The 23,658-nt window shown below is 53.3% G+C and overlaps 2 protein-coding genes across 2 annotated transcripts; both read right to left on the reverse strand.

The window, feature by feature from the left end:
* Positions 1-6,509: 6,509 nt before the first annotated feature.
* LOC119112054 (angiotensin-converting enzyme) lies at positions 6,510-13,512 on the reverse strand. The gene is made up of 9 exons (XM_037236029.1): positions 13,385-13,512; positions 12,890-13,041; positions 12,233-12,369; positions 11,299-11,405; positions 10,947-11,045; positions 8,924-9,049; positions 8,058-8,196; positions 7,686-7,814; positions 6,510-7,438 (listed from the first exon to the last, which is right to left on the reverse strand). The coding sequence occupies exons 1-9, from the start codon at positions 13,486-13,488 to the stop codon at positions 7,388-7,390; spliced, it is 1,044 nt and encodes a 347-aa protein (XP_037091924.1). The 5' UTR covers positions 13,489-13,512; the 3' UTR covers positions 6,510-7,387.
* An 818-nt stretch (positions 13,513-14,330) lies between these two features.
* On the reverse strand, positions 14,331-22,441 carry LOC119111449 (angiotensin-converting enzyme-like). The gene is made up of 6 exons (XM_037235265.1): positions 22,207-22,441; positions 21,136-21,296; positions 16,558-16,716; positions 15,733-15,829; positions 15,153-15,356; positions 14,331-14,662 (listed from the first exon to the last, which is right to left on the reverse strand). The coding sequence occupies exons 1-6, from the start codon at positions 22,439-22,441 to the stop codon at positions 14,331-14,333; spliced, it is 1,188 nt and encodes a 395-aa protein (XP_037091160.1).
* Between the last annotated feature and the right edge of the window lie 1,217 nt (positions 22,442-23,658).

Below are 23,658 nucleotides of genomic sequence, written 5' to 3' on the forward strand. Positions count from 1 at the left end.
TATTTGTCCGAAAATGCTTTTTAAATGTGAACTGCTTTTGCCAACATCTTTCTTAGCACTGTAGATCGTCTCATCCCCGTTACATATATCAGGTTCGGAAAGCGGACAAAATCATCTATATCACAAGACCAATGTAACTGTAGCTCCGTGCTCTAATGACTGCAGTCCCAAGTGGAATCGCACAGCCAACAGGGTCGTGCGCTCCCCAGTTGGCACCAACGTTAAGCTGCACATTGACAAGGCCTAAATTCACACAGACTGCGGTTTTTTGTGGCAGAATGTGAGTGGTGCGATATCGAACCAACACTTTCATCGCCGAAACAGCTCTGTCCCGGGATGTGGGTAGGCGGGAGGATCTGGTTGAGGAAGAATAAGGGGTGCCTAGGGACTTTGAACCAACATGGACTGCATTATCGATGTCAAGAATAATAAACGAACGATATTTCTACGCTTGGTTTTAGATTCGCCCAACATATTTCGAAAATGCTGAAACGAAACATGCTAGAGTTCCACAATTGTTTTTCTTCAAAATCTAAAAACGTTTCAGTGTTGATTTCTTAAACTCACACAGCTTTCGGAGCGATTTTCAGTTATGAACGCCTTGAGGAGATTAAACAAACATGTCTCCCGAGATGTCTATGCTGATAAAATTGTCGCTTGCTGGTAAGAGTTTTCAAAAAGGTTCCGTGGAAAAATGCAACACTTTTATAACTTTTCAGTGCATTAATCATTCGTGGAATGCAATGATCCCATTCAGCATGGCTTTCCACCGGAAGTGATAAGCATTTCTGACCCTATTCTGCCTGCTACAGAGGAAGGCTAATTTATCGGTTTTCATTGGTTCCACTGAGTGTTTCGATGTCCATCGATCCCGACGAATTTCTTTCCAATCTGTAGCTCCGTCGCATAGAAACAGCCGATATGGCTTATAAGCTAATAGCGATAGTTATGGCACTTTTTACGAACAATGCAATGCGCTTGTTAATACCGAAGTGGTTTTAGGCAAAAAAACACCGTTTTATGTCGAGGCCACCGACCGATGCAGAAACGTACAAGCAAACATATATAAGCATTTCATATACATCCATCAAATGTCGAAAGCGTCAAGCTTTTCACTCACAGCCTTTTGAACCTGTGTTATTTACCCCTCTTCATCACGCTAGCATCTCGTGAACCGAACCTAACGTCTCCTTTTCCGACACCGATTCCAGTCTCATTTCATACGTCTTGCATCTTAAAAAGTTTGCGCCTGTAGGGATGATCTCCGCCTGTTAGTCGTGTGACGTTAATCCTCGTCAGAAGGGTGGGCCTGACAGGCACCCCCTGTGGTTTTGTTTGAACAACTTGGCAACTATTGCAGTTATCGTGCTCCTTTCTTTGGCAAATGACGTGATGATATTTCCACGCGAATAGTCAACTTTTAGAGCGCTTTTTAATGATAGGTCGTGGCCCATGATTCATTTGTAAAGGTCATGTCAGCTCGGTTTCGGGCCAGGTCAACAATGTAGTTAGCTTATTTGAAAGCGGGATGTTACTTTTTTGTTTGAGTAAATATAATCAAATTCGACGACTGTGATGCCAGGTCTGATTGCATATGAAATTCAGTCGGGTAACCAGATGTGAGGCTAGGTCATACATGTCGAATTGTCATTGCATGTGGATTCATGACATCTGCACCTGCAATAACGTTTCATGCTATTCATCACATCAACATCAGTCTCGCAAGCGTCACGCGACCAACTGTAATGCATTTTTGGGGACTAAGGTAACGCTGGCCAAATAAATATAAAACGGGCTGGCACAGCTAGTCATAGTTTGCGCCCTGGGTGGTGCATATGACTTTATTGCTGATAAGTCGCTATCTTCGAGTGTGCTTTTGTCTACTGGCTTGAAAACAACACTGATCTTCTTAAGGGCAACTAAATTCATACTCCTGACTTATATACTGTCCATACACTGCTCACTAAAAATTTTACCTGACTAAAATAGTAAGTAAAATAAAATAGTATCAACCAACGCAAAACGCGTTTATCCGATGAGCGAAGTACATGGATTATCCATCAAAACATTGTCTACCCATTTTATGTCGATCGCATGATATTATTACTGTTATATCACATATTCATGTAATCATTGTTATATCATATTACATGTCTACTCAATATCTGTTCTTTGGCAATGTGTATTAGGGTGTGTCATCGAGGGGGCGAATCTCTTGGAATCAGCTGAGACAGAGTTTTCCCTTTACACACGGGTTAATGATAAGCATTCAAGTCAGTCGCACCGCACCGATGTTGACATTCGTGAGGCGAAAGCAGCTTTTTCTTTGATAGGCCATGAAAACCGCATTCGATACTAGTGCCACCTATTTTACGCACCGGGATCATCCTCCAACAAGCCTCAAAGCTGCCACTTTTCACACTACTGGTATTAGGCAGATTAAGAATGAAATAATATCGTGAATAGCACCAGCAAAACATCGCCAAACAGCTTTCAAGCTAACTTTTTAGTAAAGAAAATTAATTTTCGGTAAAACCCAAAGCTGTGCGGCTGTGAGAATTCCCCAGCGGACCGGGTTAGGCTCAAGTTTGCTGTTGCTAATGCATCATTGTGACCTTGATTTGCAATTTGTGCTTTTCGCGTGGGAGATATGGGCTTATTAGCTTAGCTTTGCCGGTACTGAAACATTTCTTTTGAACAATTACTTACATGAGCATGTCGAAGGCTACACGGTCGCGCACAAAGCATTTTGTGACAGGCCACCCGGCTCTACTGTCCTACCACCAGCTGCCGACTGCGAGAAAGCCTTGAGCTACATCAGGTAACTGAGCGAATCGAAGAGTGATCTCATTAATACCATCTTCAAGACCGCGATGTTAGAAAACAGAGTACTATGGACCAACGAGGCGATCCTTATTCATGATCTAAAATACGTGACAAAATTTATCGACAGGGATTGATATCATCCCGACAGCTATCAACAAGAAATCAAAGAAAGAGAGTGACACAGAAACGCCGCCACCGCGAAATTCAACAAGCTTCTTGATGTCGTGAAATGCCAGTGCAAGCCTCAGTGCAGCCTTCCATGCCCAGTTGCCTGCACAACGTATCAGGAGGAGGTTGCCATGGAGGACCAGTGCAGGCACCAGAAGCTTACCCTGGGGCCATATGATCGGGATACGGCTGTGACTAGGGAGGCCCGCGAGGTGCCGAGGATGGCCAGACAACTCCGGGGGCGTCGTGGCTCGGCCGCCAATGAGGCGGTGTCTGCTGCTGAGCCTGAGTCGCCTTCCCCGCCGATTGCTGACCCCGCGCCGCCTACTGAGCCAGCGATGGCTGCTAGTGTTGACCCCGAGCCTGCTCCGGGACCAAGCGGTCTCAGCGCTGGCGGGGCAGCTGAGAGCACGGATTCATGCATTCATTCACGGTTCCGTACATGGTGGAAGATGGTGACGACGCCGATTGTTCGTTTCGGTTGAGACCACTGCCGCTGTAGATTATAACGTTAACGATATGACTAACACCGCTCTGGCGGTTGACAGCTACGGTGGCTCGAAGCAGGTCGTTGTTGCTATCATCGCCTTTCAACAAGACAGCAGAGATGGACTGGCTACTTGAAACCAAATATCGTAGATCAACACCGAAACGATAGGCGACGTGTTCCGGCTGATTGAGCTGGCCACCGAGTCACCCGTACACTGGCTCATCTGCCAGCTGCGTGGCAACGAGCTAAACCTCCCCCATCTGCTGCTGAGCTTGGACGGCACGACCACGGGATCGAATTTTTTTTTCTAGACACATCGACAAGACCTGTGCTAGAGAGGTCTGGGAGAGGGGCGTTGTGGCACTCACGCCTAGGTCAGGGCGCGTGCCAAACTTGCCAGTCAACCTAATTCAGCAGCTGGGCATCAACCAGCAGCTGCTGTACTTTCTGGCCTCCGGCGTTCAAAACTGCTTTGTCCGAAACGTGGCGGCCCAGCGGGGAATCGGGCCATTGAACCATGTGAGGTAAACATGAAAACGCGCTATCCTCGAGTTTATAGCAATGAGTGCTTAAAGTCGATCAAGTATCAATCGAGATTTCATGTGCTCATTGTTAAGCATTTACTTATCATCATACCTTGTGTCCTGGTATGTCGCATCATTTGCTGGTTGGTTCGTGCTGACTAGCATATTTGTTGATATGTATTCCGTCACGTTTGAGAACTCTGGATATCGGCATAGTTATAGACACTAAAGAGGCGCAATAAATTTCGTATGATCTAATGCTCAGTTCGTAGCGAATTGTTCTAACAGTCCGTAGCGAATTGTTCTAACATATTCACTTTCGTGTTCAGATAGCGGACACTGGCCGCTGGTCTGCTCCTAGTTCACACCTCTACCGAGACTTCCCGCAGCGCTCTCAAGAACCTCGTCCAGTGCGTGGTCGGCCATTATGCATCGGTATGGTCCACCATCCGGCGAAACAGCGGCTGCGACTTTGGCTTACGCAACTTGTTCCGGAGCATCGCGCTGCTCCGCGACCTGACGCAGCACACATAGGCCACGGTGGCAGCCAGTCCTCCTGCGTAACGTGCACTGGGTCCGTCCGGAACAGCTGCTGCTGAACATGGTGTGGGACAAAACCGCATGGTCCGCGAACAGGCGGTTCCGATCGTCGCGCCGCTCGTTAGATGCAAACTGAGGGTCTTCTTCAGCCCAGGGTCTTCGTCATCTCAGCGATAAACTTCGATGCCGTGAGGTACACCGAACTGATTCCCTGGCACGAACCAGTCACACAGCCCCCACTGCGAAACCTCAGCGACTGCGTGCTGCGGAACAAAGTGCAGGCACCGCTGGCCACCTTGCCCTATCTGGTTTTACGCTATGAGTGCGACGCAGCGCCGCACTGCCGAGGACGTCTGGGGCTGGAGCTGGAGCTTCGACAATATGTGAAGCTCAGCTGCGAAGGTATTTCTGCTACCGTGCGATCTCTGCCAACACGTGTTTTGGGTTTCCAGTCTGTGAGCAGTTGCTGTCTGGGCCGGTGCATCGACTACACAGGCTCGGCGACGAGCAAGATGTGCATGGGGTCATCCTACCGCCCCTCCCCCCCCCCCCCCCTCCTTCTACGTCTGTGGTACAGGCTGCAGAACTTACCATATGTATTTGGTTGTACACCAGACAATATATTCTGAGTCATATCCTACACATAGTTTTGTTTGCATCACGTGAGTTGTCTTAGAGAAGTGAAAGTCTAAAGCAATGCTAACCAGCATTTCGTACGAGTTCATACTCAACAGCACATAAAGTTTTCGCCAAAAGACAATCTATTGGGCAATGTCTGTCAAATCAAAATGTCTGATCCGCATAATAGACTTTAGGCCGGGGCAGTCTCGTACGACGGCTTAAGGAGCGCTCGGTAGCATCATTTCTTTACACAAAGGTATTTGGTGTCGCTTGCCGCCCACGGCTTGGTGTTACCTGTGGCGGCGGACGCCGCCCAGCATTGGGTGACTGCAACGCCGGACGTCGGTTTACGTCGGTATTTTGATCGGATCGCGCCTCACGAATTTAAGTCTTTGGGAAGAACGTTTGCCATGCCGTGTACTTTTGGGCTCCAGCGCCATAACAATCATTTGTCTCACTTGGTTTTGTTTCTGATGACACACCTTAATGTAAATCATTGTGATCGCAACCGGGACGGGCGCTAACAGGGAGGGCTGCTGGTCTTGTCATCATCCTCACCAAGTGCCATCGCCGAGTCTTGAATTGTTTGGTTGCGTCCATGAAGGTGCATGAAAAGAATGACCTTAACACGCGCTTTATCTCCTCCAGTCCCGCTCCGGTCTGCCAGTCATCAGCCGGTGGTTTGGCCGCTGTCCCTAGCCCAGCGCCGGGACAGGAGCAAACCTCAGGTCGTCCCGCACGCGGCTCTGACTGGTTGGTGCGGCCGCTGTCCCTCGCCCAGCGCCGGGACAGGAGCAAACCTCAGGCCGCCCCGCACACGGCTCTGACTGGTAGGTGCAGCCGCTGTCCCTCACCCAGCGCCGGGATGGGAGCAAACTTCAAGCCATCCCGCACACGGCTCTGACTGGTAGGTGCGGCCGCTGTCCCTCGCCCAGCGCCGGGACAGGAGCAAACCTCAGGCCGCCCCGCACACGGCTCCGCTCCGACGGTCACCTGACCAGAGTGCACTCCTCTGGCTAGAAGACATCACGTGGTTGGTGGACCATGACCCAGTCTGAGCGATCTGAGGTATTCGGAGCCAGCTGCCCGCCATGGAGCCGCATGTGAGACTCAGATGAACTGCGCCGGTTGAACTACATGTTGATATGGTGAAATGGCCCCGGTGGCCATGAAACTCCGACTGTGTTTCACATGTTAGGTCTGACAATGTTACGGTCTCAACAAGCCAACATTCGCACCTAGCTTTGCTTTAGCTAGTTTTGCTTCTTCAATGAAAAGACATGACCTTCCAAAGTAGTGCACACGCTGAGTTGCGGTTGAATATGACGGGCCGAACTCACCAGAGTAGGACAACATTTATTTCATTTTTCTAAAAGCCGTAAGACGCTTCGATGCTATTTATACAGTGACGCACTTCATACTATAACGTAGAAAAATGATTAGAAGCATACGGAACGTGTTCTTAGTAATTGCATGGTGTTATTATAGCTAAACAACTTGCAGTGAAAAATCTTCGACACACACACGGCAATTTTGCGGAACATTTCGGCACATTTGTGTGATAGCTGAAACAAGATGCCATCGTCAGTCTGAAATTGCTTTGGCAAAAATACGGCATGCGTGTCGCGGAAACAGCGATATGTTTCCTAACTATGTCCGAGTACACCAAATAGTATCGCCTTCGAGGATATGAAATTATTATTACGGGAAGGAAGCGTATTTTGCTACATAGCTTAGATATAACAGAGCATATTCTACAAAAGCACATACATGCAGCAAGCACCACACGTGACAGGTGAAGCAACTATTCTTCCTAATAACTAAACACGTGCACGCTCATTTAAACTAGCGTCGGATTGTACCGGTGAAATTAACTGCAAGGCTAATCTAGTTTGCTCGCGTTTGACGAGCCGCCAGAGGGCTGGCCTGTCAGCCCCGGGGCAGCACACAGGCCGAGTGGCTTGCCGTCTCGCTCTGGTGGCGGTGGCCGTTTGACGACTGTGGATGTCCCGGCTTGTCGGCAATCTTGATCTGTCGACAGCGGTCCGGATCTGCCGACAGCGGCAGCCCGTTCCGCTGGCGGCGGTCCGGATCTGTCGGCGGCGGTTCGGATCTGCCCGGATCTGCTGACAGCTGGTCGCCGGGCGCCGGTAGGTCCGGCTGATCCTACGGACCTACCGCCGGGCGCCGGTAGGTCCGGCTCCGCGGCGGAGACACCTTACGCCTCCTGTGGTGTATTGACTTCCCTTGTCGGCGCGCTCTTGTACTCCTAGAGACAAGGCGCGAGTCAGCCCACGCTGGCACACCTTGCGCGTAGCAAACACTCGAAAAAACGCAACACGCTCCCACACACGGCGGTGATGAAAAACACCCGAGTACTCAGAAATGGCTCACCCTGTCAAAATCACCCATGGAGCACTTTCCCACACCAAAAGTGTCTTTTTTACTCACACGTGGCACAAAGGACACTATCTGTTGGACTATCGTTGCTCACGACCAAGGTGGCCCGCGTGTACCTTGTTGGTCTGCCGTCTCCTGGCCACGATGAAGAAGACGACCAGGCCGAGGATGATGACGGCGATCACGACGCCCACGATGATGGCGATTGTCTGGTTGTTCTCGCCGTCCCGGCGGCTTGGGTCCGTCTGTGGGACCGCCCTCGTCAACATCGCGTCGACAGAGCGGTGCCATCGGTGGCTCACGCGACGCGGCATAACGCCGGGGACTGGTGTCGGCGGTGAGCGTAACCACGTCCGGCTGCTCACTCAGGTGCGCGTGCATCACCACTTGCACGCATCAAACCAAAAGTACAACCCAATACCACGCTAGTTGAACGGCTGCATTGGCCGGCGCCATGCTCCTCCGTCTGACGAGCTGCGGCTACTCACGGCATTGTTGAACTGCACCAGCCACTCGGTGACGGGCTGCAGCTGCTCCACCATGGCCTGGCCGGACAGCTGGGCCTGGCCCGTCAGCTGCATCAGCTGGTCCCCGAACGGCTTCGAGTTTCCCTTCACTAGCACATTCCTGCCGTAGACACAGCACGCCGGCGCTCGTCACGAGGCAGGAGGCGCACGAGGCAGTTACGCCGCTCACTCAAGCACATGGCTTCAGCCGCCGACCAAAACATTACTATCGAAGACGTGTGTGGACACTGTATTGGACGTGCGCGCTGACTCTGTGACGACTGGTTCCGTTCGTGACGTTAGCTGTGAAATGTTTTCCTAAGGGATGTGGCAAGGTCTTGGCACGGTTTTGTAAATCTACTCAGCCGGCAGCATCTTCCGATTCGTTCCCCGATCAAGACAGTCCGGAGCCAAGCAACTCGCTAACGGAACATACAAAATTCATACTCGGGACAAGCTCTGAGCATCCAAGTTCACTTTAACGTCCTCGGAGTAAGAATAGCCCAATCCGGTGCTGATGGAGAGCGAACGTTACCACTACGGTCCAGGACGATCCCTCGTGACGCCCCGCGCGTTGAGTCCCCACCGAGTGCACGTCTCTTGGTCTGATCACGAGCCAAGGTCGTGACCTAGGGTGCAGAGAGCGGGCTGCCTGTCTGGCCGCAGTGTCACCAGGAGCACCCACCTGATGTTGACCCCAGCTGCACGTTATCCAGGATGGCGCATTGAGACAGCGGCTCACTCATGTCACACCAGGAGCACCCACCTGATGTTGAACCCCAGCTGCAGGTTATCGAGGATGGCGCACTGGGACAGCGGCTCGCTCACGTCACACCAGGAGCACCCACCTGATGTTGACCCCCAGCTGCAGGTTATCGAGAATGGCGCATTGGGACAGCGGCTCGTTCACGTCACCATACATCCGGCAGTGGTACTTGTGCACGCTGAACATGGCCAGACCGCCGACCAGCCGCCTGCGGCACGGCGAGCCACACCGTCAGCACGATCGGCGCCACCGGACGCTGACCTGCCGCCGGGTCAGGCCGGCGACGGCGAGTCCGCCACCAGCTGCACAGCTCCGCCCGCGGAGACAGCCGTCAGCCAATAGGGAAATGAAAGAAGTGCGAATCGACCGAGCACCGCATACAATAAGTAGGTGAGAAGGTTGACCTAGCTTTGGGTTCGGGCTCTGCCGAGAACCCAATCTCCAACTCCGCGGCCAGCCAACGTCTACAGGGGCGGATCGGGACAAGTTGAGCCGGTGGCACAGTAAGGCGGTGGCCGCGGCAGTCCGCAGTGCGTCGCGACATTGGTGCTACGGCCAGATGTAAGGCCAGCCTCATCATTCACGTCAAAAGAAAATGACCAAGCTCGGTTCCTGTTAAAATCGGATGTGTAGAAATCATCAGCGCGATTAAGCTTCTAGAAAGCGGATTCTGTTAGTCACGAGCCAACTGATAACTTTGCGAGGAATTACATGGATATTTCGCTGGCAATGTTTGTCTGAGTTAATAGGGATGCGAGTCCTCGTTTACCAAACGTTTTGTGTGCACGCTGACCGCTCAACCTAAGTGGTTAGAGGCATGGGATAGTTTTGCTCAAGCTTGCGGTTAAAACGGGCAGTGATATATCTGGAGCACAACATAAGACGTCATGACAGGTTCGTACGCAGCACGCGATTGGCCCGCTCGGAGAGGCTTGGTCGCTCTCCGCGGGGTGCGAACACAGCCAGCTGCCGCTCCCTGCTTACAGGTGCCGCGTCCTGTTCCGCTACACCACCGGCGCCATCAGGTCTGGTAGATTCCCACGAGCATTCCGTGTGACATTATCGAAACAGCCAAACGGATGGGAAGCAAGCTGGCGACATTCAAATGCCATGTCGTGACTGGGTCATGACAAGCATGACAGCTATCGGACTGTGGTCACGGAACTGCGACACCTTGAAGGTAAAAGACACACACATAACACATTCATTGAAGGGAATGTTCCAACTCTGAAGGTACCGAAACAAACATCAGATGTGATGAAACAAGCTCACTTATAACTATTGGTGTGCTTTTAAATAGAAAATAACGCTCAAGACAACACCATTTGTCGATTTAGTAAATATGTTCCTCAATATGTCATTGCTTGATTACGTCATCGTAATTTGCACAACATTGATTGAGAGCCAGTTGACGGCTGTTATACCTGAAAATCCTGCTCACGAACGCCAGGCATCAACGACTCGGCAATCTTTTTTGTCTTGATCGCAACATGACCAATGGGATGTCAGGATTTAAATAACGCTATTTTGGCGTTATGGATGCCTGGGTGACCTGAAACCCTTCTCCCCAAAATGGCCCACACGTCTTCACGGGCGTGTAGTTTGGAAACTAGAAGGTTTTAGGTTTTAAGAAGGGCAGGGAAGTAAACTGTACCGAGTGGTTTTCAAGATGGATGTTCCAGTTCAAAACCACATACACATGTGGAACACTGCCTTCAATGTAACCATTTCCAAGGTCCTTGACGCACGCTTTGCTTACAATTGTCTGAAGTACATATTGTATGTGGTGAAGGAGCAAACCACCGCACCAGGTATGCTCAAAGGAAACGGAGACGGTGAATGTTGTGGGACCGCCAGCCTACTGATCTGTCTTGTCGCGTACAATTTGTCGGTATACAGTGTCCAGAGCTGAGCAGCGCTCAGGTCGCTAAATCCACGCGAGAGGGGATCACGCGATCTTTCTTGTGAAATCGGCCGCCATGTCACGAACAAGCGATCACGGTATATCCGGCCAGACGCAGCGTGGCTCTCTCATGACGAGCTCGCCGGCCGGGCAGCCGTGGCGGTCCGTCTGCGCGGCTGGACGTCGACCGGCCGCCACTCACCTGATGTGGTAGCTGGGCAGCGTCAGGGTGCCGTCCGCGAAGGCGTCAAAGTGCGTCTCGTCCCTGGCCTCGGGCGGCGAGACGCCCTGGTACACCTTCCTGTCCAGCCCGGCATACGGTTACACCGACACTGAAAACACGCCGGGCTCCGGTGCCCACCCGCTCACACGCGCCCATCCCTCGCGCGCGCCCATCCACGGTCAGTTGACTTTGCGCTCACAGCGTCCATCCCGCGGCCGTCCCTGGACAGCGGACATGTGCACCACTGTCTGGTGACGGTGTCAGGAGCCAACAAGTGCGCGCTGACAGCCGTCGATGCTGGAGGTGTGGCGCGGACGGGTCGACAACTCACTTGTACTCCCACCATTTGCTGTTGTACTCCGACTCGGGGACCGATCCTGTCATGACATCCGCCTGCCAGCGCAGGGCCGCCATGGAGGCGGCGATCCGCGGCAGCAGCTGGCAACACAGAGCCGGGTCAGCAGGACACCGGCTCCAGCTCAGCAGGGACACCGGCTCCAGCTCAGCAGGGACACCAGGTTCAGCTCAGCGGGGGCACCGGATCCAGCTCAGCTTGGACAACGGCTCCCGCTCAGCAGGGGCACCGGGCCTAGCTCAACAGCACATGGTCCGGGCAGGACAACCAGCTGGGCAAGGGCACCAGATGTGGTGTGAAAAGGGTAAGAAAGTCGGTGTCTGCGGGAAAATGTCAGCAGGTCAAGATGGCCACAGAGACTCGGAGAAAGTCGGAGCAAAGAGGGGTCAGCAGGACAGAGCGGTAGGATCAGAAGGGCAGGGCCAGCAGAACGGGGTCATTAGGACATAGCAAGTCGGACAGGATGAGCAGGGCGGTGTGAGCATGCCGGAGTCAGCAGGGACAGGTCAAGGCAAACTAGGATATGAACGGAGTCGCACGACTACGGACGGTGGTGAAGAAGAGAGTGTGCGGCATGACGGAGTCAGTAGGGACCGGGGCGTCCATTGCTGCACAAGAGCAGCCAACGCGACCACGTGCGCATGGTAGACCACAAGCACACAATACGCTGCGTGTCTTGCAAAGAGCAAACCGAAAAAGACATGAAGACATGAAGCCATGACATGTTTGGGTATCCCTACAACAGGCCGTCCGACAGATAGTCAAGATGTTGACCGCTCGCTTGGCCGCGTCGTCCGGCACGGTTCGAGCTGTCACATCCGTCACAAGGGCTGACAGGTGCGACGGAGCCAGTCGCACGGCGAGTACTCTGACTGCGGGCCGCCCTGCCCTGCTGTGTCGCCCTGCCCACCTTGAGCATGTGGGCCATCTGGAGGTTGAGCTGCGTGCCGTTGTTGTCGCTCAGTGACTGGAAGCCGAGCATACTGCTGAGACCCCGCGGCGATACGGCGGCCAGCGCACGAGCGCCGCCGATGGCCAGGTCCAGCCCTGCCGCCGGCGAGGCAGGCGTGACAGACGTGACATGCGTGACAGGTGTGACAGGCGTTGCAGGTGTGACAGCAGATGTGAGAGATGTGAGATGCGACAGGCGTGGCCGGTGCGACAGGTGTGACAGCAGGTGTGACAGATGTGACAGATGTGGCAGGTGTGACGGGTGTGACAGCAGATTCGAGAAATGCGATGTGTGTGACAGGTGTGACAGCAGATGTGAGAGATGTGACAGATGTGACAGGAGTGGCAGATGTGACATGTATGACAGATGTGGCAGGTGCCACAGGTGTCACAGATATCACAGGCACTCAGCTGAAACCCGGAAACGCAGCGCTTATCTCTACAATCTCTTAATTTCAGGGCTGCTGCCCCTGGTCAACTGGTCCAGGCTTGAACCCCTTCGAGACCGAGTAATCGAACAAGAGGCCACAACCTCAGGTGCCTGACATGCGTGAGATAGGAGGCCGCGCTGAGCGTCGACGCGCTGAGTACGGCCGGCTCTCGCCTGATGGCCTACCGTAGCCGCGGAAGCCCTCTCTGTCCTTGTATGGGAAGCCGAAGTTGTCGGCGAACATTGACTGGGCGCGCTCGTTGAACTTGTGCACGGTGCCAGACAGCTCCACCAACTCGATGTAGTCGGACAGAGTGGTGTTGGTGGGGTAGATCGCTCTGCCGAGGAATAAAGACGGCTCAAATGACGACACGGACGGCAGTGTGTACGGGCGGCAGTCCAACTTCAAAGCAAGCGTGAGGGCTGAGCGACACGCTTCATAAATCTGCTCTTCACGTGGATACAGACTGATAGTCGAGAGCCAGCCAAGAGTCAGTCTGTTACGTATCACCTTCTACTCCATCCGTTAAATCACGAAGCTACAAGAGACGGATTGGTTTGTTGGAACTGCAATGCCTCCCAGTGATCAACGTCAAAGGCGTGTTCCGGCAAACACTGCTAGATTAGCGCCGCCGCGAGACTTCCACGCCGGCAAAGCGGAGCTCAAAGCGACAGACTCACATGGCTATCTGCTTGCGGTAAGTCGAGTAGCAGCGATCCAAAACACGCGGCAGGAAGAGCACGCTGTCGCTGCCAGGTGCAGCCACGTTCAGCTTCGAGTACATGGCGTCATCAATCAGGGTGCCGTTCAGACCGAGTCGCGTGTACAGGATGCCGGCCCGCCCTCCTCAGGTCACGTACCTCGACGTTCTGCAAATAAGTTATGGCAAGTACAGCCACCACCACCCTGAGCCGTTTTAAAACGAGACGTGATAAACAGATAAATCAACGGCAAGCACGCACGTGCGAGTGCCAAAAATGACAGGAAGGCGAAAAAACAGTCCCAAAAGAAACCATCTCTGTGGGCTGGATTACGGGGCCTGGCGACCGCCGTGTGCGCACAGGTGCGTCTGCTGGCCAGTGACATAGTCAATGAGTGATGCTGGCCAGTGACATAGTCAATGAGTGATGCTGGCCAGTGACGTAGTCAGTGGGTGATGCTGGCCAGTGACAAAGTCAATGAGTGATGCTGGACAGTGACATAGTCAATGAGTGATGCTGGCCAGTGACATAGTTAATGGGTGATGCTGGCCAGTGACATAGTCAATTAGTGATGCTGGCCAGTGACATAGTCAATGTGTGATGCTGGACGGTGACGTAGTCAATGGATGATGCTAGCCAGTGACGTAGTCAATGGGGGATGCTGGCCAGTGACAGTCAATGGCTGATGCTGGCCAGTGACGTCTGCTGGCCAGTGACGTAGTCAATGGGAGGGGCCTCTGGAACCATGCCCTTCCGGGGGCCAGAGAGAGGTGTCTAGGGCCAGGCTTCTAAAACATCAAAGAATGATCTTTGAGGCCTTGGTAAAAACAGGGCCGCGATAGGGTTAGAATGGGGTCCGTTGGCTGAAAAAGCCCCCTATGCACCGCTTTGGCCCCTCCGGAGCGAAATCCTAGCTGCGTCGCTGCTAGTTTCTGTCGGGGTCGCGCCAACTGACGTGGTCCATGCAGCGCCGGTGGAAGTCGAGCCGGCTGGCGTTGGCGACGGGCTGCAGCAGGTGCTCCAGCGGGCTCCAGTCGTCCGCCTCCAGGCTGCCCAGCAGGTGCGCCGGGATCGCGCCGCGCTCTGGTACCGCATCGGAACCATACCGCTCGCGCAGTCGGTACCGCGCGTACGTGTGCAACTGCCAGTACATGGGCGAGATCTCCTTCTCCCAGATGCGCTCCAGCTGGCTGAGCAGGTCACGCATGTTTCCGTGCGCATACGGGTACATGACCAGGTCCCAGGCGTTCGATTTGGCTGTGAGGACAACGGAGGTGCGGTCACCGGCCACAGACGACCAGACGGGTGACCTTCATGGTGCTAGTGTGCACACGTCATTGTGTCATTGTGCCATCTCCCTCCTCGCGTCATTGTGAAATAGAGGAGTGATTTCAAGCGCAGCACATTTTGGATATTTACAGCACATTTTGTATATTTACGATTTATGAGTATGAAATTAAAACGGGACCATATTTTATTCACTTAATGAGCTTCATGTCCCAAAAGGAAACCGCGAAGCGCAGTGCGAGTCCATCCCTGAGGACATAATCTCTCCACATTCCAAGAACACCGCACGGGCACCGTAACACAGCGCAAACCACCTTCGCCTAGTTTAAAACCGTGACACGGGCGTCCCTCGAACGTCGCAGATACACCATCTATCCTCTGATGGAATGGGGGTGCCAACTGCTAATACGGTCGGTAGCGGACCGGTCGTGCGTCGGGCCCGCCCGGTCGGAGCACTCACAATTGTGCAGCTTGGCGGCCGCGTCCAGCAGGCGGACGTAGGTGCCGTAGAGCCGGGGCGAGTTGCGCGACAGCTGGTTGCGCCACGTGACCCAATAGTGGAGGAGCTCGTTGCGATTCGTGGAAGAGGCCAGCTTCACACGCACGTCTGACACGAGGCGGGGGGTGAGCGACACGGCCGAGTAGGCCAGCTTCACACGCACGTCTGACCCGAGGCGGGGGGTGAGCGACACGGCCGAGTCAGGGCGTCAGACGTCTGACACGAGGCGGGGGGTGAGCGACACGGCCGAGTCAGGGCGTCAGACGTCTGACACGAGGCGGGGGGGGGGGGGGGGGTGAGCGACACGGCCGAGTCAGGGCGTCAGACGCTGCTCGCCTCGCCACAACCGGCGACAGATATCGACCCGGCCGAACAGGACGCGTGGACATGCTCTCACCCGAGACGTTTAGCCTTCAGCAAGAGCGGAACTACACACGCCGAACTGGCCTGCCTGGCTTGTCGGATCTCAGACATGCGTCCGTCCCAGCCATAGGTGCACATGCGGCCTGACCAGCCGTGGGCCAGCCTCTGCACCGCTCACCTTTGTACAGATTCAGATTACAGCGGCTCTTCTCAAAGTAGTCGCAAATCTTGGCTCCGGCGAAGGTTGTCTCCAAGTTGGTCATGGCTGTCACCAGCTGAGGAGCAGCATGATGGCGTGATATTGGGAACAATGATCGAAGCCAAACATGGGCAGCGTTTTACTGGTCCTCCTTCCGGTCACAGCGCAGCATCAGAGGCAGTCGCCGAGCATAAGTCAGCTATACAGAGCTCAACCGCAGCATGCCTGTGGTAGCAGGGACCTTTAAGCAACGCATTCGTGCAGGCCGTTGAGGTTATCAGAGGCTGGACTTGATATGATATGTCACATGAGACACTTCGCTGAACGCGAACAAGACTATGTCATGTGTGTGAGTGGCAAGTTGTTCATGCTGCCGTTCATGATGAAGTTTGTGTTGTGTCATATACATCGAGTGTGGTCACATAGCAAGACACGTTTTAAACTTCAACTGATGAGGGTGGCTCGATTGTTCTGTGCTTAGTATTTCATTCGTACTGAAAGCCTCCATTCCCAACCCAGCCCCATTCGCATTGAAAACGGAAATAAATCCAATCGAAGAACTGGCGAAATATCAGCGTGTTCACCGGTTCATCTCAGCCAACTGATCGCCCTCGGTCTCTCAGCCAGCTGATCGTGCCTGGCTCGCTCCGGCAGCTGCTGACCCCCCCTCCCCTGACTCCCTTCAGTCAGCTGCTGACCACCCTTAACTCACCTCAGTCAGCTGCTGACTACTCCCGACTTACTTCGTCAGCTACTGAACACCCTCAATTAACCCCAGTCAGCTGCCGACCACCCTCGACTTACTTCACGCAGATCTTGGTCGCTCAGCATCGAAACTCCACCATGCTTGAGCACCATGAACAGCTCCACCAGGTCAGTTCGGTCGAGTGAAGACAAGTCCAGGTTGGTGGCGTTTGTGGCGAATTCACGCCACAGCCTGAGGTATTCGACCTCGGCATCCACCTGGACGAGACGGACACGACAGACGCCGGTAATGAGGTCCAGTCGCCGCGACACCACCGATCACCAGGCGACACGCGCAGCGCGATGGCTGCTGTCGCCACCACGCCGCAAAATCAGGCACTTTATCTGGTGGAAGATGTTGACATGTTGCGTCGTGTCAAGATATTGCATCATTTTCACATATTACGCAATGTCAATATGTTATACGTGATGTCCTTGAGCCCGTCTGCTAGCCCACGCCCTGCGAGGGTGGGAGGATGGAGTTCAGAGGCCCCTCTGTTTTCCAATATAGATTTTGAACCGTAAATTCGGATCGGTAGCACGGAGCTTAAGTTATGGGCACCCGAGTTTACACTACGGCAACACATCATAAAATAAATCTAAAGTTCCTAACAGTAGCGATTCGTGCGCCCAGGGGGGGGGGGGCTGGAAGAATCCCCTTCACTCTGGTGGGGGTCAGTTTGACCCCTGAGATCACAAAAATCAAGAGAGCTAGAAGCATCAAATTCACACGGTGTACTGGTCTGTATGTGAGCGCACTGGTGTCCAAATTTAACAATCCTAGGTCATGACGTTTGGGTCGAAAGGGTCCAAACAAGGTCAAACTTCAGACTTATGTCCAAAGTGTCCCCAGAACCTACGAGCCTGCTCAAAGCAAAAGGCCACCGGTACTCATTGAAGGTCAGTGACCTTTTTCTACCTTTCGCAGGTCATGTTGACCAAAATTATACAAGACTGCTCTGAGCGGCATTTGAATAAACGTCAATTACTATTGCACTGGGTGGCATGTTGCTAAAACGACATGTTGACCTGGGTCATTTTAGGTCAGTGACCTATTCTGACATTCAAAAGGCCTATTAGAGATATATACTGCGATTCCTGTTATAAAGATATTCGAAATGAACACTAGACACCATCTCATGCAGCAAGCTCTAGAGCAACAAAGCAGGTTAGTTTTGGCCTCGGTCTGACCTTTATACCTGACGCTAGGCCAATTAAATTTGTTCCTCCAATTGCTCTGGTGTCTAAGAAACTGTCTCAAAGCTGTATAACTTCGTCTAAAACTCCGTTATCGCATCAGATTAAACGATTCCCTAGACATTGTGACCACTGAATCCATGACCCGCCCTTGACCTATGATAGGTCAGCAACCCCGCAAGGTACGTCTAAATTTTTGATACCAAACGACCTGTTATTCAATTTTCTACAGCTCATAAAAATTTGGTGCGGTTACAGCGCGCCACTCGGAAACCATTCGAACACCGCAAAAAAAGAACTGTGGGGATAAATTGACCCTCATTTGAGCGCGCGTTGACATCGTTTTGGTGGTTTTGTAGAATCAGGTCAGGTCCTAGGTCAGACGGGACAAGCTCAAACTTAGGAAGTACATTTTGCCGTTTAAAGGTTATACGAATTAAGACATAATGGCGCATATCTAGCAGAACAATAAGGTCGTTCTTGCCCCGTTTTCTCCATTGATGTGGCATATTCAGTCATTGATATAGACAGACGTGTCAATCCAAAACTCACCTTCACCCCTTTGACCTGACGTGACTCATCACAATCCACATGTGTCGGTGTTCACTAGTGTGTATCTGAGAGTTTTCGAAGTGTTGTTCAGCGCAGTCTTCCGCATTGTTGTAGCATGCGTAGCTCTTGAAATAACAGGAAGTGTCTGTTTGACAATGTCTAGGGAATCGTTTAATCTGATGCGATAACGGAGTTTTAGACGAAGTTATACAGCTTTGAGACAGTTTCTTAGACACCAGAGCAATTGGAGGAACAAATTTTATTACTTATTGTTATATCATTACTTATTGTTACATTACTTATTGTTATATCAGACACGTTCGGTTTGATGTGTAGTGCTAGTTTTCTCGAAATCTTGAAATACTTGAAAGAAACACCAGACATTTGCAAACGGAGTGAGATCAAGGCTGAAATTACGGCTCAAGATCTTTCCTAGCCTGGAAGGAGTTGGCGTCATTCCAACGACGGCTGCCAGCGATTTCGATTCCTGGCGTTAGACTGAGACAATCTTGCCGGGGGAGCAATGACTGGCACGCCCAGGCTACTGCAGAGGCTTGGCCTGGGCAGAGTTATGTCGTGCTCCAGGCGAGACGCGGGTAGCTAGAACAGGCCTCCGCCAGCAGGGTAATCCGCTCTTGCTCGGCCAACGTTCAGACGGCGATGACTTTAACCTTCTGATTGTAGCCCACTTCCCCACCAGACGTGTTTATCGGCATCAGTCTCGCATGTCAGTCTCGCTGCGCCGGTATGGCATGATGTCAATTTTGCTGCGCAGGTATGGCATGATATCAATCTCGCTGCACCGGTATAGCTAAATGTCAGTCTCGCTGCGACGCTATACCTAGATGTCAGTCTCGCTACACCGTTACAGCTAGATGTCATTCTCGCTGCGCCGGTATGGCATGATATCAGTCTCGTTGCTCCAGTGTAACTGGATGTCAGTCTCGCTGCGCCGGTATGACACGGTGTCAGTCTCGTTGCGCCGGCATAGCTGGATGTCAGTCTCGCTGCGCCGGTATGGCTAGATGCCAGTCTCACTGCGCCAGTATGACATGATGTCGGCCTCGATGCGCTGGTATAGCTAGATGTCAGTCTCGCTGCGCCAGTATAGCTGGATGTTGGTCTCGCTGCGCCGGTATAGCTAGATGTCAGTCCCGCTGCGCCGGTATGGCATGATGCTAGTCTAGCTCCGTCAGTATGGCATGATCTTCATGCGGCTGGAGTGGCTTTGGCAAGCAGGAACAAGCACTGTTCCAAAGGAATGTTTCACACTTGAAGATATTGAAGCAAGCATCAGATCTGATGAAATAGGCTCACTTATAACTGCTAGTATGCTTTTAAGTGGAAAATCCTGCACTAAGCAATAAACTTTCTCCGCTTAGTGAATATACTTTTTATTACGTCATTGTTTTATGAAGTCATCGTATTTTGCACAACGTTGATGTAGAGTCAATTAACGGTCGTTGTATCTGGAAACCCTGCTCAAAATGTCCGATATGAACGAATTGACAATGCTATTTTTCTAGGTCTTGATCGCCGCATGACCAATGGAATGGCAAGATTTGAATGACATGATGGCATCATGAATTCCTGGATGACCTTGGAACAGCTTCCTCGAAAAGTCTGCACATCTTTGTGGGAGTGTAGCTCAGAATCCAGAAGAGTTGAGGTGCAAAGAAAGGTAGGGCTGTGAAGTGCACCGAATTATCCTCAAAATAACTATGTCAGTTCAAGCCCCCCTACAAACTTGGAACACTTCCTTGAAGGAAGGTGCAGTGGGCGGTGCAACAGCTCCCGCGTTGGGCTTGTTCAAATTATATGGGGGGAAGGGGAGGGACAAAGCACATAGGGATTTAGGCAATATGGTCACTGTGACACTTGTTCAAATCATGTGGAGGGTGGTACGCCTTAGGATCTGGGCGAGATGGCCACTTCAGTCGTGGGTGCCACGTAAGGAGATGCACGACCACGCGCGTCGCGCTACCTTTGAAAAAAACTTCCATGATGATACAGCCTGGTAACTACCGACCCCTTTCCAGCAGGTCTTTCAAAAAACATATCGAACTTTTCGGCACATCGTCATGAAACTGAGACCTGATAAGAGTGTACACGAAAAACATCCAAAATTAGCACTTTTCACCAGGCCAGTTCGCTTCGATAGGACCTCACTTCCCAAGGGATAAAAAAGGAAACTAGAGCTCCGCATGGCCTACTTCGTATTTCCTACGCCACATCCTGCTGTCAGGCAGTTCTGAGGGTGCTAAGTTGTATGTCATGAGCATGACTGGCAGTGTCGTGCCATAGGCACGGCATCATAAGCGTGTCTTATTAAAAGTCAGTTAAGTTGAGTTGAGTTAAGTCTTGAAACATGCTCAAAGTAATAGAAATGCAACTTCTACAGTACACCAACAGCACTGACGTACATTCCTGTGGTAAGTTCAAGATCATGCAATTCATGGGACGATCCCAGACGACTCATTGCTTCCCGTTGCAAACAAATGTTGTAGGAAGTGTTGCATGCTTTAACTTGGACCAATCCTGTTCTGTGGGAAGACGAAGGCTGCGTCGGGACGGTACAAACATGACTCGACGTTGTGTGCTCCGTTCTGGCAGGTGGAAAAACATGACCGTGTCGTAAGCAGACGTTCTGCACACGCATCGGAGCATCCTTGACGACAAATGGGACTGCCGACCTCTTTTTAAATTTGTGTCGTAGTGTTTTGGACGTGGAATCGACGAAGGTCCACGATTCGAGGTGACTCCATCGATCCCAGCCCTCGCGCTGGTGGGTGGCTGAAACCAAAGCTACCGAGAGCTAAAACTCCGAGCCATGATCGCGGGGTGAGTATGGGGCACCTGCCCACTCGATGTCCGCAGTACTCGACCTACCTTGGTGGGTCCCAGCGTCCGGTCGGCTGTGTAGAAGTTGTACAGATTCTGGAAGCGTCCGGTGCACACCTGCGACTCCTGTCTGGAGTAGAAGCCGAGGATCCTCAGCGCGCTGACGTCATCGATGACATCACCCGGACGGGGCACAGGAATGACGCCACCTGCGGGGCCGAGGCACGGTCAGACCAGGCCGGTGAGACTGCCGGGCCAGGACCGGGTGGACAGCACCACGCCGGACCCGTAGCGCCACGTCCTCTTTACCTCTGCCCTAATGGGGGGAGGGGCGATGAATCCCCGTAAGGTCTATTGAAGGTACCTCTCCGGTAAAAAACAATCTAATGATATCTTCTGCTAAGCTCCTTCTTGGTTAGTGTGGAAACGACAAAGGATCGCACCCTTTCCCTTATCAGTCTGCGTGAAGAAAAGCGGCGAATCGGGGCGAGGGCAAATGCATCTGGGGGGCTCATGACAAACTGTGTCGGGAAACAATGCTTAGATGTCCCGCCACAACTCGCCCGCCCACCACCAGATGACGGGGCTGTCGGGCGTGTCCCGCCACAACTCCCCCGCCCACCACCAGATGACGGGGCTGTCGGGCGTGTCCCGCCGCAGCCCACACCCCACCAGATGACAAGGCTGTCGGACGTGTCCCGCCGCAGCCCCCCCCCCCCCACCAGATGACAGGGCTGCCGGGCGTGTCCCGCCGCAGCCCACACCCCACCAAATGACAAGGCTGCAGGACGTGTCCCGCCGCAAGCTCCCACCAGTACGGAGGAGAGCTACGTGAGTCCAACCTACCGTCGGAACTGCCGCCGCCGCCGCCGCCGGTGCCGTCCTCCCGAAGGCGGCCATCTCCGGCCGTCGCTTGGCCAGCCCGCAGCCGGGGTTCGGCCGGTGCCTCCTCCGGCTCCAGATAGGTGGCCGGCTCGCCCCGGCTCGGCTCCACTTCAGGTTGCTCCGGCTCTGGCTCCGACTCCGGCTCCAGCTCCGGCTCCTCCGGCTCCTCCTCGTAGTACTCGTATTCGTCGTCGCCGGCCTCCTGGGGCACTGGCGGCGGCGGGGCCGGCGTGCTGTGGCGGTGCATGGCCTCAGCCACGCGCCGCTTGGCCTCGGGCGTCAGGCTGTGCTTGACATCCATCATGTACTCGATCGGTACCTGGCCGTCGCGCGCCATCTCCGCCACACGCTCGGCTGGCACCTGGCCGGAGTTGATTTGGTCCGCTATGGTGTCGATCGGAGGCAGGTCCTCCACGTCAAAGGCGGCGGCCGCCGCCAGCAGCGTCACCACGGCCACTGTCAGACGCATCTCGGCCCGCTCGCCAACTGCCGGCTGCCGGACGCGGACGAACTGCTCCCACCGAGTCGCAGCCGACCGGGTTCAGAGTGAGCGAGCCTGCGATCGCGCCAGTCGTCGGATACGGTGCTATCTTATCGTCGCCCGCGCACCCACACCGGCGCCCCCTGCCTCGCCCGGCGGGCAAGCGGCGCAGCGGTCAGGAGCCGGACCGGACTCCGGGGCGCGTCACCACCGGCGGGGCGGGAACGCACGCTCGACAGCTCATCGTGTGCTCAACACTGACTGGCGTGCCTCTGTCAACAGTCATCAGGCGCGTCAGATGTAAAATACGTCAACCGGAAGACAGGGAGGACAGATTGCGGTCACTTTTTAGTTCCTGTGCGCTCAATCATCAGCGTGGTTTTTCGTAATGGCGCTGGCGACTCGAGTGCCGTTTTGTAAAAAAGCGGACCATCTTTAGTCACGATGGCATCGTCAGGAAATAAAGCAGCCACGGACACACAGATTAAGTTCAAACGTTTTCACGGACGGGGCTGCAAGCATGGTGAGTCAAAACTCTCAGAAAACGGTCAATCCCAAGAGATTTTCTAACTAGTGACCACAGGTTCATGTGATCTTTGGCCTTTCTAGCACTGCACTTGGACATCTCGAGTCGCATGTCGCGTTTTGTGGACCTCTTCTTGCTGGATTCCCACAAAACGTGGGCTTTGCAACGCACTGACTAAACCCGGTGTCGTTTGCTGTAAGTGCCTGGCTCCAAAAGCTAGTTAAGTTTATGGGATCATCTTCATAACAGCTGAGCTCAAAACTGTCACCGCCTTGCTCGTCCCAATCCGCACCACGCGTCTTGCTGCTAGTACGAGCCGCTGCACACTTCAAGAGCAACAAGAGCTTGTCACAGAGCTTCTGTATTTCACAAGTTACTCCATTCTCGCTTTTAAGCGAGAGGACGATGTCAGATGCGGGCGGCCACTACACCAACGGACTTTCTGACGCCTTTTACAAAGTTCAAATGTTGGCACCTCATAACCTTACCCCAAACGTCGTTTAGAGCTCAACATCCGGTCCCGCAGAGACGCCTGACCCGTCCAGCAGGCACGCCTAGTACATCTGAGGCGCAGCTGACCACCACAACACCCTCAGGCACTTCGGCCAGCCGCATGCCCCAGGCTCGAATGGGCGTGCACACCACATAGTAATATCCACATGCTGGATTGCACTCCACA

The sequence above is a fragment of the Pollicipes pollicipes genome, unplaced genomic scaffold (genome assembly GCF_011947565.3).
Source record: "Pollicipes pollicipes isolate AB1234 unplaced genomic scaffold, Ppol_2.1 Scaffold_7261;HRSCAF=8764_pilon_pilon_pilon, whole genome shotgun sequence".
In the NCBI taxonomy this organism is placed as follows: Eukaryota; Metazoa; Arthropoda; class Thecostraca; order Pollicipedomorpha; family Pollicipedidae; genus Pollicipes; species Pollicipes pollicipes.

Bases quoted from the DNA above. Each gene is read 5' to 3' on its own strand.
- LOC119112054 (XM_037236029.1), bottom strand. From the start codon at position 13,488: ATGTACTCGAAGCTGAACGTGGCTGCACCTGGCAGCGACAGCGTGCTC. The intron at 11,046-11,298 runs GTGAGTTGTCGA...CGGGCTGGACAG, and splicing joins AGCAAATGGTGGGAGTACAA to GAAGGTGTACCAGGGCGTCT. The intron at 8,197-8,923 runs GTGGGTGCTCCT...TGTCTACGGCAG, and splicing joins CAGCTGGGGGTCAACATCAG to GAATGTGCTAGTGAAGGGAA.
- LOC119111449 (XM_037235265.1), bottom strand. From the start codon at position 22,441: ATGCGTCTGACAGTGGCCGTGGTGACGCTGCTGGCGGCGGCCGCCGCC. The intron at 21,297-22,206 runs GCACGCCGGCCC...TCGGCCCCGCAG, and splicing joins TGAGGCCATGCACCGCCACA to GTGGCGTCATTCCTGTGCCC. The intron at 15,357-15,732 runs GTGAGCGGTGCA...GCCTCGGGTCAG, and splicing joins TAATCTGAATCTGTACAAAG to ACGTGCGTGTGAAGCTGGCC.